General features: G+C 45.3%; 1 protein-coding gene across 9 annotated transcripts in view; it reads right to left on the bottom strand.

The window, feature by feature from the left end:
- The window catches only part of Dnah14 (dynein axonemal heavy chain 14), a 216,593-nt gene that overhangs the window by 26,181 nt on the left and 174,724 nt on the right, over positions 1–15,688 (bottom strand). For 8 of the 9 annotated variants that reach the window (XM_039091477.2, XM_039091479.2, XM_039091482.2 and 5 more), the window contains 7 exons: positions 14,627–14,871; positions 11,172–11,593; positions 10,887–11,085; positions 6,981–7,217; positions 4,950–5,035; positions 2,448–2,604; positions 791–1,001 (listed from right to left, as the gene is read on the bottom strand). In XM_039091477.2, the coding sequence (XP_038947405.1) occupies positions 791–1,001; positions 2,448–2,604; positions 4,950–5,035; positions 6,981–7,217; positions 10,887–11,085; positions 11,172–11,593; positions 14,627–14,871 (1,557 nt within the window). The remainder of the gene's footprint in view (positions 1–790; positions 1,002–2,447; positions 2,605–4,949; positions 5,036–6,980; positions 7,218–10,886; positions 11,086–11,171; positions 11,594–14,626; positions 14,872–15,688) is intronic. The other variant, XM_063272768.1, reaches the window with a different exon arrangement.

The raw sequence follows: 15,688 nt of genomic DNA, 5'->3' as shown, positions 1-15,688 counted from the left end.
ACTAAGCAGTCAGCTTTGACTCTCTCTTGGGTGATTTAAGTGTGATCTCCCACCTCCTCCCATGAGTGTTTAAGCTGCTAAATGAGTGACAGTCTGAGGCTAGCACCAGTGTCTTGGGAGAGACTTCAGAAATCAGTCGAGCAGTTACAATTTAAGCGAAATCTCCTTTTACAAACTCAAAGCATGTGAATGACCCAATGCCCTTGCTCTACTCTCCTGGCTACACAGACGAGGCGGACGGTAAAAGGCGGGAGAAAAAAGCTGTAGGACATAATTGGCTAAAACATTTCTAATTTCACATGCTGATGACTCTTCCCTCATAATTCTAGCAGTCAAGTTTCCAGACGTTGCAAGCAAGAAGGCTGAGCCTACGGAAACCGAGTGAGCTGGTGCTCTGGGGATACAACTTCTGGGTGACGGCAGCTGAGGAAGATTGGAGCAGCTTAAAGACAGGCCATTCAGAAAATACTGCTGAGAGCTGGACACTAGGTCCTGGACTTTGCTGCTTGCAGTCATGTAAAATATGAAAAACCACGTCATCGATCTGAACGTGGATGGGCAGACGCTAAATGAGATGGAAAATTCAATCTGAGCAGGCATTTACAAGAAGACAAGCAAAGCTCTCTCTCTCTCTCTCTCTCTCTCTCTCTCTCTCTCTCTCTCTCGGCAGCTTTTCAGGGTGGCTGTGTGTTCTCTCGTGGCCCACTACACTGCCTCAGCACTGCCACGCATGAATTGCTCTTTGCAGTGTGACGTCACCGTCTCCCAGACAGACAAACATGGAACTCACGAGTCTATGATGGCAGTGAGTCTTGGCATGAAGGACGCTGCGAGGTGGCAGTTCTGGAGGAAGACCCACTGGTGCTTTTTTTTCACTGCCTTAAAAATGAGTTGCTCCGCTTTGGTCGCCTGGTCTCGGCCCAGGGAAATCATGGTCACCTGCGGTGTCGTTCCTTTGAACTCTTGTGCAAATCTCAGAAGAAGATTGTTGAGGTCAATCCCTGCACAACAACATGGAGAGCCTCATAAAGCTCACTTAATTCCCTCAATAAGCAACAATCCTGCCCTTGCTGTGGGCTGGTGAGAGGAGGTGTCCTTGCAGGAGAATGGCTCGGGTTTTGAAATTAAAGCCTACAGTTCAAAGTTTGTCTCTGCTGCTTGCTGGCCTATGGTGCAAGTTTCCCAATGTCTGGGAAAGGTAGCAGCTTATGAGTGGAGGGACGTGTGGCTGGTTGTCATGCCTGGATCTGCTTGTCCCTTTGCTGTCTGGTGATGAGCACCACAAATGCTCACAATGACCGCTAACCCAGCTGCAACATCATTTTTTTTTTTTTTAAACACCATTCTTGAGGCTAGATTTGAGCAGGCAAACTGTGTGCACAGGTTTGGGCAGCCAAAGTGTCTTAGGAACAGTGCGTTGTAAAACCTTAGCTAGCTCCTAAAGAGAGGAGTCTATCTCCTGCTGTTGAATGGGGTTGGGGATGGCGAGTGGGCCATGGTGAGGGAAGTTTCTAATAAGCAGAGGGTATCTTTACAGGGGCTGGTCACAGCCTGGTGCCCCATGATCAAGTGGGGAAGCTTCTAGGGCGAGGGGGCACTCCAGAGTGCCCTGGTTTGCAGTGTGTGAAGACTTGAGGGAAAGGAAGGCTCTCTGAAGGCCTGCAGAGCAGAGCAGACATCCAAGGTGGGAGTTAGAGGGACACACAACCTACTTCCCGGCTTCTTTTAAGACAGGAGCCAGAAAACCAGTTCATTGTGAGCCAAATACAAGGACCATGTCTCGGGAACAGACTGATGTGACCCTAACAAACACATTGCTTCATAGAGTTAAGGGTTAGAGATCACTGTGAATGGAAACAGTTAAGATATTTAAGGGGTGATCCCAACTCTCAGAAGAATACCATGTGCTTGCAGATATTGTCTACAAGAGAATTAATTAGCTCTGATACATTTTATAATCTTGGTTCTTTATATATATATATATATATATATATATATATACACACACACATACACACACATATATATATACACACATATATACATACACACACATATATATACACATATATACATATATACACACACACATACACACACACATATATATATACATATATATATATATATATATATATATATATATAAAGACTTATCCTTAATATAGCTTAAAATTTAAATCCCTTTTCAGATATGTGAGGAAGACATGAGGCTTTAAACATAGAAGAACTGGTCACCAAGTTTACTTCTCCACAACCCCCTTTTTGGGGGAAGGGGGTGCTGTTTTTCCAGGTACGGTCATGCACTGGCTAGCCTAAAAAAATTCAAAGCTGAGGATGACTTTGAATTTAGGATCCTTTTGTCCCCCACTTCCTGAGTGCTGGGATTATCTGAGGGAGCAGCAGTCCTCAGAGCAGGTGCCAGGACTGGGAGGTAGCTTCCCTCACCGTAGGAGCAGGTGAGGATCAGTGGTGTTTGAGCAGTAGACTCGCTAAATGACTCTTTCAGATTAATTGTAGTATCGGGGATATATTCACTTCCCATTTTTTCAGTTATAAATTTTTTTATTGAACTTTCTAAACGGTCTGGCCGAAGAATTTTAATCTGAAAAAGAAAAAAGAAGACAAGGTGAATTTAAAAATCTACTCAGGGGGCTCTCCCCCGAGGTGAAAGTGAAATCAGAGCTCTAGCCAGAGTTTCCTGGCATGCTGTTGGGGAAGGGGGTTCCTGACCACTGGTGGGTCTTCTCACCCCTACCTCCTCATTCCCACCCCCAGCTACCTTGTGGCCCCTGCGCAGCCCTTCCACAGGTCAGTGTTGTGCCCTCTTGCCCTGCAAAAGGATATTTTTCCTGTTCCACTGTTCTTGTCTAGAGCAAGAAGAACCCGTATTGTTTGGAGTTGGAAGACCCAGGATAATCCAACTGGAAGATACATTATCCTTCCATTCATAGACAAAAATCAATGGCCTAGTCCGTAAGTTTAAGTGGGACAGAATAGAGGTCTGCAGAGAGCTGTGGACGTGTGACCCATGCTGGGTGCACATATAGTACATGAGTGGTGAGTGCAGAACTCCCCGGTGAAGACTGCCTCATACACAAACCACAACAGATTCCCACAGAGTTAATGAGACAGTGTTCTCATCAGTCAGTGTCTTTAGTCTTTGTTCTGTTTCTGTGAAAAGATCCCATGACCAAGGTAACTCTTATAAAAATAAATCCTTTAATTGGGGGCTTATTTCCATTTTCAGAGGCTTAATCCACTATGCCAGAAAGCATGGTGGTAGGCAAGCATGGTGTTGGAGAAGTAGCTGAGAGCTACGCCCTGATCAATAAGCAGAGAGACAGGGTGGGGGTGGGTGGGGGGTGGTCTGGGGAGAGGGGAGAAAGGGAGAGGGAGAGAGAGAGGCAGAGACTGGATTGGCATGGACTTTTGAAACACCAAAGGCAACCTCCTTTGATACAACTTCTTCCAACTAGGTCATGCCCACTCCAGCATGGCCACACCTCCTAATCCTTCTCAAGCAGTGCCACTCCCTGATGACTCAGCATTCAGAAGGATGAGCCTACTGGAGGGAGGCTTTCTTATTCAAACCACCACAATGATCAGACTGGACTGACAGCTTCCTTGCTGAGAAGCCAGGCTCTGAAGTGGGATCCTGATCTGTGGCCACCATCAAGCTGCTGAGCCTCCCGTCTTTAATGACCTTTTGGGCACTTGGGGGAGTTTTAATCACAAAAACTTTGTTTTTGAGGGGTAGAAGGGAGAGGAAGACAGAAGAAAGAACATTATGGTGAATTATATTTCATTCTCCCCCTTTCTAAATTATTTTTCACAAGGAACCACAGATACTTGTGGAAATTTTCCGGATGAGCCTATCTGTTCATCATTGTCACCGCCCCCCCAAGCCCCCCTCCCCAGATGGCTATTCTTGGTTGTCAACTTGACTACATTTGGAAATAACTAAAACCTCAAAGTGAGACACATCTGGGGGCAGGATTTTTGTTTAGTTTGAAGTGGGAAGACCCACTCCTAATCTGGATCTTTGAGGTGGGAAGACCCACATCTAATCTGGGCCATACCTTCTGCTTGCAGCCTAAATAAAAAAAACATGAAAAAAGAAAGCCCTCTCCCTTTCCCTCCTTCTCTTTCCTTTCATCCCCTTCCTCCCACTCCCCCCTCCCCGCTCCATCTCTCTCCCTCTCCCCTTTCCCTCCCTCCCCTTTTTTCTCCCTCCCTCCCCTTCCTCCCCCTCCCCTTCCGGCTCCATCTCTCTCCCTCCCCACTTTCCCTTCCTCCCCCTTTCCCTCCCTCTCTCCCTCCCTCCCTTCCCCTCTCCCCTTCCCCCTTCCTCTCCGTCTCTCTCCCTCCCTTCCTTTCCCTCCTTCCCTTCCCCTTCCCCTCCCTCTTCACCTCTCCCTCCCCGTCCTCCTCCCTTTCCCCCTCTCTTCTCTACTTCAGCTATATGAGATGGTGCCTTCTTAAGTGCCAGTTTGGTGAATGTGATTTAGCTGTGAGTCAACCATATGCTTCTGGACATTAAACCCAGGAATCAGACACATTACCAGTCATAACCAGATTGGGCAGCTGCTGCCTTCTCCCTAAAGGACTGGTTCTGTTCCTGTAATTACAGCATAGAGGAGGAGGGCAGAAACTAAGTGCTGTAGGGGGGATGAGTCTCAAAAGTACAGGGAGACAGTGGTGGCAGTGAGCAACCCAGTTCGTCCCTCAGGGCTTCATCTCGTCCACGGAGGATGAATTAGGGACATGATCACTGCAGGACAGAACATCAGAGTGGAATGCTGGTGCCCTCCTCCAGTAAGGCTTGGTAAACTTAAGCTTTCAAAGTCAAGTATATTTTGTTTATAAATTAATTTTGAGGGGTTCAAACTACCGATAAATTTACTTGGGGTATTTAGTATCTTAATCTTTTGACTTAGCATATCTTACCAAGATAAGCCTTTGAAATTGAGTGAGTTTTTCCCAAGGAAAAGTTATAGGGTGAAGCATTTCGTCATTTTCATCCAGAAGTTCGGCTACATATCACCAAGAGAAAGAGAATGAAATTAGCAACAGGACAGGTGTGCTACTACAATACGTTATGATACACACTTACGTTTTAAAGTCACCAAAGGAAACATGGCGTGTTAAACAAGTGAGCGTTAGTCCTAGGACCTGGGCAACACTAACCACCCTTTCATCAGGGAGTAGACGCAGGTCTAACCTGCCTACTTATGTGTGAGTTCAACCATGAGTAGGTAAACTCCGAGTTCTTTACAAAATAAAAAGATCCTCACTTTACAAGAAGAGTTAACTGAGTTTGTTCTTTTCACATAAAAGTTACTGACTCTTTTTGTCTTATATTAGAACATCTTATGGATCGCAGAAAGATTAGTGACAAATGCGACAAAACAAAATAACAACAGTGACCCACACACAAAATGAAGTAATAGTGTGTGGGGGCAGGGCTTCTTCATTAGAAGTGGAAAAGCAGGGAGGAGGGAAAAATAAAAATAAACTGATGACATACACGTCGCCTATTACAGGTCCTTTCAGCCAACGAACAATACCCGTATACAAAAGAAACGATCGACATCAGTAGTCACCAAAAAAGAGGTAAGTGATTCACTGTGAAAATGGTTAAAGTCCATGTGCGACTAGGCAAATTACATCGCCAATACCCCTTTGGGAAGTACTTGCCAACAGGGTGTGTTAAAATTGAAGTGTTAACTTTTCAAGTGGGTACAACTCAAAAAAGGGCAAACTTCTAATCAAAAAACGGGCACCTGGGCTGGAGAGATGGCTCGGCCGTTAAGATCACACGGTGCTCTTCCTGGGGACGCAGGTTAGAATCCCAGCGCCCATGTCAGGTGACTCACCAACATTTGTTAATTCCAGCTGCAGGGGAGTCCGAGACCTCTGGCCTCTGTGGGCACCTGCATTCACGTGGACACCCCCCCCCCCCCGCCACACACACTTAATCAAGAATAAAAAAGTTAGAGAAAAGATAAGGGGTGAGCACACCACTGGCGAAAATATATAACCTGGATTTTTAAAGAAGTCAACTTGGCAGGGGCTACCAGCCAGCATTTCTACTTCTGGAATTTCAGACAGAGAGAGTTACCCTCATCGGCGTGCGAATGCCGATGCTATTATACCAAGTTACTGTGCATTGTAGCAAAACTCTGCAAGTAAACAAAAAAATGGAGAAATAGGTGGCAGGAAAGAAGCCAGGCTGCATCCCACGGTGGGGGTGGGGTGGGGTGGGGTACCGTAGGGAAAGGTGGCAAGAAAAACAGAGAGCAGAGTTCAATGAAGAAAGAAGAGTAGGTGCTATGACAAAATGGCAACCCGTAAAGACCCACTTTCTGGGCAGCTCTTCCCCGGGGCTTACCGGGCTTTTCATGGGTAACTTTTTCTTTCTTTTCATGCCCTGGGGACTGAACCCATCTGCTATGTGGGGCGAATGCTGTCCTACTGGGCTGTGTGTCCAGCTCCTGCGTAACTTTTATAGAACACATGTGTGCTCCATCAAATGAGGAGTCCATCCATGCAAGGCTCAGGACCAACCTGTGTGCCGTAATGACATGCTGCCATGTCGAATGTTCCCAGAGGCCAGAATCCTACCGGCCTCTCACCTAAACAGCGTCGTTCATAAAAATTCCTTGCTAAGGTTATCGTGAGGCTTGCCCAGTTTCAAACGTGCCATGTAGAACACAGAGACGTCCTCACTACTGTTTGGTGAGATCTACCATTTTGGTTTGTTTGTCTGAGACAGAATTTCCCTGTGTAGCCCTGGCTGTCCTGGCTCTCACTCTGTAGACCAGGCTGGCCTCAAGCTCAGAGATGCACCTGCCTCTGCCTCCGGAGTGCTGGGATTAGAGGTGGGCACCACGGCACGAGGCTACCTTCACACACTGAAAATCGGCGCATGCCCGCACACATTTAGTAAGGTTAGGTTAAAGAGCTAAGGGTCCCTACCCTCCTTCGCCGATCTGGGTGTTTTCTGAAGTGAGGGTTCATCTGAGAAGAAAGGCAGGCTTAGTAGGGAGTACACGGCCTTCGAGTCCCTGAAGGCGTTCCACTGCTGCTCATTTGACAGGAGTGACTTGCACAGGAGGGAGAAGGACTCCATTTGGTTGCTGATGTACTGGCACTGTCTCCACCTGAGGTCCAGCACCCACTGGAGATGCTCCTTTCTCCGTATTTCAAAGATACCTATTAGAGAGGGGCAACCAGTCACAGGAGGGAGAGACCCTGCACCTTCCAGTGACTCGATACAGAGGAGATGGTTGAGCAAAGAACCACATAACATGCAAAAATCTAGAGGGGCTGGGGCTGCAGCTCAAAGGCAGGACGCTTGTCCAGCGTGCATGAAGCCACGAGTTCTGTTTCCAGCACTGCAACAGCCAGACGTACTGACTGGATACGTTTTGTTATGGAAGAAATGACAGCCAGCACTGACCATTTTAACCCTTTCAGCATGGACCTCTGTACTGCATAATCTGTTCTGCAGTCACATACAACTCCCCTCCCCTCTCCTCCTCCACGCTCTGATGGCCAACAGCCTATTCTGTTTATGTAAAGTGACGTCCTCAGATACCTCATAGGATGGTGTTTCTATTTTTGTGACTGTCTTACCCCATTCAACAAACATTATCAAGGCCCAGTCATCCTCCAGTGTGTGACGGGATCGCGTTTCTTTTTAATCCTATTCCAACTGCTATAAGGTCAAAGTTTGCTGACCCCTCCATCCGTTGGCAGACACGTGGCTACATACACCTGTCCACTATCATAAATGCACCACTATGAATACAACCTCCAGTATGCCTTCCAGATTCTGCTACGATCCTTTGGACATACAGCTAGAGTGGGATTGTTGAGTTAACCGACTTTTCTGTCTTTAATGTTTTGGGGAAATGTCATTCTAGTCTTCATAGTCTCAATTCCACCAGGGGTACATAAAGGTTAGAGGCCACTGCCACAGCCAGTGCTCCTCACAGGCACACGGGCGGAAGGGTGGTCCTTGGCCAGCAGCTATGTCTGGGATGTTTAGAACCTCTGGGACTTATAAGGAAGGGCCTGCTAGTAGGGTGGGTTTTAACAGTGAAAATCCACTTCTGCTTCTGGTTCTAGCCCAGGCTTGCTATTCCTGATCCACTGAGGTGTGGCTGAGCTGTGCTGGAAAGCCCCTGATCTCATTCCTCAGATCAATGTCCCGAGAGTCTAACACTCTTGAAAGTGTGAACCTAAATAATTCCTTCTTTCCTGAAATTATTTCTTTTAGGTGTTTTGTACTAGTGACTAATACCAATAACATAGACCTTTTTCTTTGTTACCTGATAGGACTTTTAAAAAAGTATGTGTGAGTACGTGTATGTTGTGTGTGTGGTAGTGTGTGTGCTATGTATGTATGTGTGTGGTGTATGTGTGGTGTGAATGTGTGTGTGTGTTGGAGTATGTGTAGTGTGAGTGGTGTGTGTTGTGTGTGTGGTGTGTATATGTGTGTGTATGGTATGTGTATGTGTGTGGTGGTATGTGTATGTTGTGTGTGTATATGTATGTGTGGTGTGAGTGTATGTTGGAGTATGTGTAGTATGTGTGTGTGTGTGTGTGTGTGTGTGTGTGGTGTGTCTGTGTGTGTGGTGTGTTCATGTGTGTGTGCTGGCACATGTGTACACATGCAGTGGCCAGAGATCAATGGCTGGTGATTTTGCTCAGATTTTGAAATATCATCTCTCAGTGACCCTGAAGCTCACAGAGTCAGTGCCACTGGTTGGCCAGTGAGCTTGGCTACAGGCACACGTAGTTGTGCCTGGCTTTTGATGTGGGTGCTGGGAATCTGAACTTACTCACTCATGTTTGTACAGAAGGCACTTTGCCAACTGAGCCATCGTCTCCCTCTGCTCAATCTTTTATAGCTTCAGACCTTACATTTGAATCTCTAATCCCTTTAGACTTAATGCTTGTATTTGGTATAAATAAAGGTCCAAGTTCAGTCTTTTACATGTGCCCATTCAATTTTCCCAATAATTGAACGCAAATATATAAGTTAATTTCTGGGCTCTTTATTCTATGACATTGACTTCTCTTTTTAAAGACTTATTTTTATTCTAAACTATTTTATTTTAAATTATTTAAAATTTTATTTTAAATATATGTATACACGTGCATGTCTGTGTGGGTGAACATGCGTGTGAGTGCAGTTGCCCAAAGACGCCAGAAGAGGGCACTAGGTCTCCCTGAGCTGGAGTTACAGGCAATTGTGAGCCACCCAGGGTGGGTGCTGGTAGCCAAACCTGGGCCCTCTCTAAGAAGAATGAGCTCTTAAACACTGAGCTCTGCCCAGCCCCTTATTTATCTGCTTTTATGTGAACATAACCTACTTATTCAATAGAAATGCACTCTTATAACAAGTTTTAAACGAGAAAGTGTGAGACATTCACACTTTTTTAAACATTTTAGTTTTTAAATTGTTGGTATGTGTGTCTGCCTGTATGAGGGTATGTGCGTGCGTGTCCAGGTATTGGCAGGCATCAGATCCTCACGGAACTGGAGTCGTATGCAGCTGTGGCCTGCCTGATGTGAATACTAGATCTAAATTTGAGTCTTTTGTAGGAAGTATATGCTCTTACTGTTGAGCCATTTTCCAATCCTGAGATCTACTTTTATATATTTACATCATACATTTCCCTCTCAGCATTGCTTTTGCTATAACAGAGCTTAAAAGGTTGAGTCATGACGTCAGTGGTGGCGCACGCCTTTAATTCCAGCAATTGGGAGGCAGAGGCGGGCTGATCTCTGAGTTCTGAATTTGATGCCAGCCTGGTCTCAGAATGAGTTCCAATACAGCTAAGTCTACCCTAACAAAACAAAATAAAACAAACAAAAAGAAAAGAAAAAAAATTCAGTCATTAATTAAGTACAGCGTCTTACTTATTGTTCTATTGCTTTGAAGAGACACCATGATCAAGGCAGCTCTTTTAAAATAAAGCATTTAATTAGGGTCCTGTTCACAGTTTCAGAGGGTCAGTCCATGATCATCATGGCAGGAAGCAGACAGGCAGGCATGGGGCTGGAGCAGTAGCTGAGAGCTTTACATCCTGATCTACAAGCAGGAGGGAGAGGGGGAGGGGGAGGGAGAGGGAGAGGGGAAGAGGGAGAGGGAGAGGGAGAGGGAGAGGGCAAGGGACAGGGACAGGGACAGGGAGAAGGAGACGGGGGAGAGGGGACAGGGAGAGTGGGAGAGGGGACAGGGAGAGGGACAGGAAGAGGGACAGGGACAGGGAGACTTTGGGCCTGGCATGGACTTTTGAAACCTTAAACCCCACCCTCAATGATCCAGCTCCTCCAACAAGGCCACACCCCCAATCCTTTTTAAACAGTTCCATTAACTGGGGACCAAATACTCAAACACACAGGCCTCTGGGGGCCACTCTTACTCAAACTACCACAGATAGGTATGCTTGATGGCTCAAGATTTCAATAGTAAACAAAATATCATTATTCAGGAAGGGGCCTGATGGCATGGTAATCAATGTGTGTCCCTATTCACTACAACTAGGCCTTCTGCTTTACGTTCCGACCACCATGATCTTGCCAGTTATGATTTATTTATTTACTATCTATTCACTCAAAAATGAGTCAGGGGGTTCATGAGTTCTAGGCTTGCTTGTTTCTCACAAGCAAATAAAGCACTGTGTGTGACTGTGTGTGGCTACGTGTGGCTGCGTGTGGCTGCGTGTAACTGCATGCTCACACACTGGTGAACCTGATATAGAACTTAGCTCAATTACAGAGTAGAAACCCTCAAAACCTTTTAATATTTTACAAGGAAACATATTTTAGTGTTTTTTAAATACATTCAGAGACATTACTTGTACTTACTATTTAGTCTAGGCTTGGAGAATATATTTTTAATATTTATCAAAATGCCAGTATATAAAAAGATGTTCCATTCCTCTTCTGGTAGGAATCCTATGTCGTCTGCTGTCAGAGTGTCACTGGAATGATCCCTCATGATGGTCGTGCAAAGTCGGAAGGAGAAGCAGAGTTTATGCTCATTAAATAGAGCCGAAGAGACCACCTACAGAGACCACATCTGTCACACGAGGGCACCTTCAGAGACCGCGTCTGTCATGCGAGCCTGAGAGGCAGTGCTGGGAAACCCACCTTAAACACATTTCTTGTCAGCGTGTCTATCACATTTTTGATATTCTCAGCTAAGGGAGTCCTCTCACTCTCCAGGTTCTCTTGGTCTGAGGGACTTAGGGAAACCTCATCGACTTTTTCCTGAGAAGTGTCATCTGTCTTCCAATCAGGCTTTTCGTCTTTGGTTTTGGAAACTGTAGAGGAAACAAAAACCTTCCGGAGCCACTCCAGGGAGAACTGGTACATATACCCCACCTGCCTGAGGCTGGCCACCACGAAGTAAAGCAGGGCGCCCCGCGTGGCGATGGGAAGGTAGTTCTTGCGAGTTGCTTGAATTTCACTCTCTGCTTTTTCTGTTTTTTTGATGCGTTTGGAAATCTCATTGGAAGTAATTTTGGATTTTCTCAGGGTTTCTACAATCTCTTCATCATCTAACACACTTCCTAAAAATGAACAAATCAGGAATTTAAGTGAAAACCTCTTGAAATGGCAACTTCCCTGCTCTGGGCATCGTGACAGCTTTCACCATAGGCTTTTTGTCGGGTTTGTTCTTCTTTTCCTAGTAAAGCAGAGTTGGAAGTTTCATCAAAGGAAGTTTAATTTAGGCTAAAACATGAGGCTTAGGAGAGAAAGAGGAGCTCAGAAAAAGAAAAGACAGAGCCAAGGGTGGGCGTGGACTTCAGGGGAGAGTTACTCTGAAAGATTTGAAATGAGTATGTCATACTTATAAGAAATATGATTCTCAGTGTGCAGGTTCCACTCCTGTCTTCTTTAAAAAACTCTTTCTGAATTCTATTTTATTACAGCAACATAGTAACAATTTCATCATAAACAATACATTTGACCTTATACGCATGCACACACACGCACACACACATACACACACACACACACACACACACACACACACACACAAAGCACAGATGGTGGGAGTGTAGCTCAGTGGTTGGAGAATTTACCTGCATGTACAAGACCCTGGGGTTTGATCACTAGCCCATCCCCCAATCTAGACCGCAACAAGCATACCATTATGTAATATATTCTGCTATTTTCATTTGACTAGCGAGGGTCATTCCTCAACTGTTATCAGTTTGCAACTTTTGAATAAGCAGAACATTAGACCAAGAAATTCTTCCCACTTCTTTATTTCAAAGGGCCCCTTGGATTTTCATTACAAACTTTCCTTCCTTCCTTCCTTCTTTTCTTCTTCCCTCCCTCCCTTCCTCCCTTCCTGCCTCCCTTTCTTTGAGACCAATCTTGCAATATAGACTAGGCTGGTCTTGAACTCACGAAGTCCCAAATTGCCTCTGTGTTCCAAGTGCGGGGATTAAAGGCATGTGCCACCACACCTGGCTTTTTAGTTACATTTTTAAAGAACAATTATGGGTGCTGGAGAGATGGCTCATGGATTAAGGGTATACACTGCTCTTGCAGAGGACCAACGTTCTCTTCTCAGCACTCATGTCAAATTCCTAGCACCTCGTTGGGTGGCTCAAATCTCTACCTCTTCTGGGCTCTGCAGGCACCTGTACACTCCTCTTGGGTGCACCTAATTACAAAGTAAAACATTTAAAAAGGATTTTTAATTAAAACTCAATTTTGGTCGGTGCTAGCAGCTAGAATTATCTCAATGCTCTAATAGAGCCAACACCTAGCAGGGCATGAATATAAAAATATGAAGGCACAAAAGATGCACGCGCCTCTCTGATGGGCGTTAAACTATTTTCAGTTGCTTCCTATGAGTGGGTCACAGAACGTCAGCGCCCGTGCCTCTGCACCTCGCTGGCCCAACTGGTGCCCTGTGTATGCACTGCAGAGCACTCAGACGAACACCAAACCCCATCAAGGTTTGTTTTTTCTTTTATTGAAAATAGATTTTATTGTGGTTATGGTTTCTCCTCTTCTTCTCTTCCAAGATCCTGCCCCCTTCCCCTCCCACCTGGGCACACCCCTTCCTGTCTCTCATTAGAAAACAAACTGGCTTCTAAGGGATGATAATAAAATAAAGTGTAATAAGATAAGACAAAAACAAACATATCATTACAGGATAAAACAAAAGAGAAGGAAGAGAGCCCCAGAGAAGGCACAGGACACAGAGGAAGACACAGAGAAACACTCGATTGTACACTCAGGAGTCCCACAGAAACACGAAACCAGAAGCCATAATATACTTGCAAAGGCTCTGCAGAGTAAAAAAATTAACAAACAAATCAATAAACTGCCCCGCCATGATGTTATGGAACAAAAGATTGTAGCCATACTTAGGGCTATAGATGAGTCTTGTTTTTTTTATTTTTATTTTAAAGATTTATTTTTATTCTATGCATATGAATGTTTTGCCTGCATGTGTGTGTACCATGTGAGTGCAGGACCCATCGAGATCACAAGGGGGCGTCAGAGCCCCTGGAACTGAATTTACAGATGCTTGCGAGCTGCCAAGTGGGAGCTGGGAACCAAACCCGGGCCCCGGGAAGCGCAGCCACCTTCACTGCAGAGACACCGCTCCAGCCTCCTAGTTTTCAGCTTACTTTGGTAAAGAATCTGGTAACACCAGGCTTTACTCCAAGCCAGGCCCCTTTAGATTTGGCCAACAGTAATTGGTTAACCACAGTGAATATAAAAAGTAAATCTACAGGGGTGGGGTGTGCCGGGCTCCAATCCCAGCACTGGAGGCTAAGGCAGAAGAATGCCACCTTGAGGATAGCCTGGACTTCTCAGATTCTTCTTTAAAAAACCAAACCATAAAAAGGAATAGAAGGCAGAACCTGTCTGTGACACTCAAGGTCGGTCAGGTGCCTCTCTGGACATTTGTATTAAAAACCAAGGGAAACAAGTGCACTAAGCTTATAGACAAGTTCTACATGTAACCTCGAGAGCTGCTTTATGTGAGAAACATACGGCGTCTCCTCATGGGACACAGATTAAAATGCAGAGACAGTTCAGGGTGAGGTAGACGGCACTTTGTCCCGGTTGGCTTCGGCAGAGTTATGTCCGTGTGAGCTGGGAAGTTAGCACAAACTTTTTACTGCTACAAAAGATATTCTTAGATATTCTCCCAGCAAAAGGAAAACAATTGTGACTCCTTTGCTCATAAATGCCATATTTTAACCTGATTGTTCTCTACGAAAGGTCCTTTAGGGTTAACACTTGGTGGCCCTAACCTTTTGGTGTCTGCAGCCAGCCCTGAGGCGTGAGGTAGCAGGAGGTGCTTGGGGTGAGCACAGCACTGGGAGGGAGTCAATCAGCCTTGCTAAGATTTGCTTAAAACTTTAGGTCAAGTGTTTGGTGGTCAGATGTGAGCACCAAACGGAGTTAACATTCACGGCTGACTCAGGGCTGACGGGCAGGGCTCACCCATTCTGACTGGATATCTGGTACTAGCAGAGACTCGGCATTTTTGTTACCAATCAGAAGATAAACTCACGGCTTTTCCTTGACTTTAAAGTCTCTTGATTGTGCTAAGTTTCCTTCCTTACCTTCTGTTTTCTGGAGCAAGGTCAATGTTTTATCCTCCAGTTCCTCCAGAGTTATGGCATCAAGAGAAATGCTCTCCAATAACTGGGCCCGTTGATTTTCTAAGTGCGGAACTTCGTGACTTACTACTGTAGACAGGAGTTCATCTTGCAAGCCTTGGAATGTCACCGTGAAGTTGATGATAGTAACGAAGTTATAAACGGATGGGAAAAAATGGGGGTTTTCTAGTTCTGTAGATAAGTACAACCTAAAAAACGAGAAAGACGCTAGTTATTCAAAGGGCTTACAGAGAAAACAATGGAACCAAATGTTTAAAAAATATGAACGGTATTTTCCTGGAAGTGAAAAGATCCATTTGCAGTGTTGCTCATCTTTGAGCTCAGTGTATGTTTTGCTTTATGCTATGAGAGCAAGCCTGTATTTAAGAGTTTAAAAATGGATACGAATTAAATCCATACTAGATTTATTTAATCTAAGGCAAGGAGGAAGACAAATGGTCATAGGAGTTTTGATACCACTACCTCATTGTAAAGAATGGCTTCTAGGCTCAGAGCATAAGACAGTGGGGGATTTGGGTCAAGAGGTATCAGCTCCTTGGGACTTTCTGGACTCTGGCTGAAGAGGACCTGGGCAGAGGGCAGGGGAGGGCGGAGGGTGTTGGCTTAGAGAAGCTGTGAAGACTGAGATTCTAGGTCTTATCTTGTTTATGTAGCAACTTACTGGAGCAGGGCAATGCTCTATTTTTAAAAGGTAAGACTGAGGCAGAGAGAGAGAGAGAGAGAGAGAGAGAGAGAGAGAGAGAGAGAGAGAGAGAGAGAGAGAGAGAGAGAATGTGTGTGTGTATGTGAGAGAGAGAGCGAGGAGAGAGGGGAGAGAGAGAGAGAGAGAAAGAGAGAGAGAGAGAGAGAGAGAGAGAGAGAGAGTGTGTGTGTGTGTGTGTGTGTGTGTGTAGAGTTCTGTTCCCAAGTCTTGTCTTTTAAATCAGCACCCTCTTCCCACCCTCTGGAAGGCATCCATTCTTGGTGTCAGTTGGCCACAGTTGCTATGACTGTCCTACTTCTGCC

Source organism: Rattus norvegicus, chromosome 13, assembly GCF_036323735.1.
Source record: "Rattus norvegicus strain BN/NHsdMcwi chromosome 13, GRCr8, whole genome shotgun sequence".
Lineage (NCBI taxonomy): Eukaryota > Metazoa > Chordata > Mammalia > Rodentia > Muridae > Rattus > Rattus norvegicus.
This window is presented reverse-complemented; position numbering and strand designations above follow the sequence as displayed.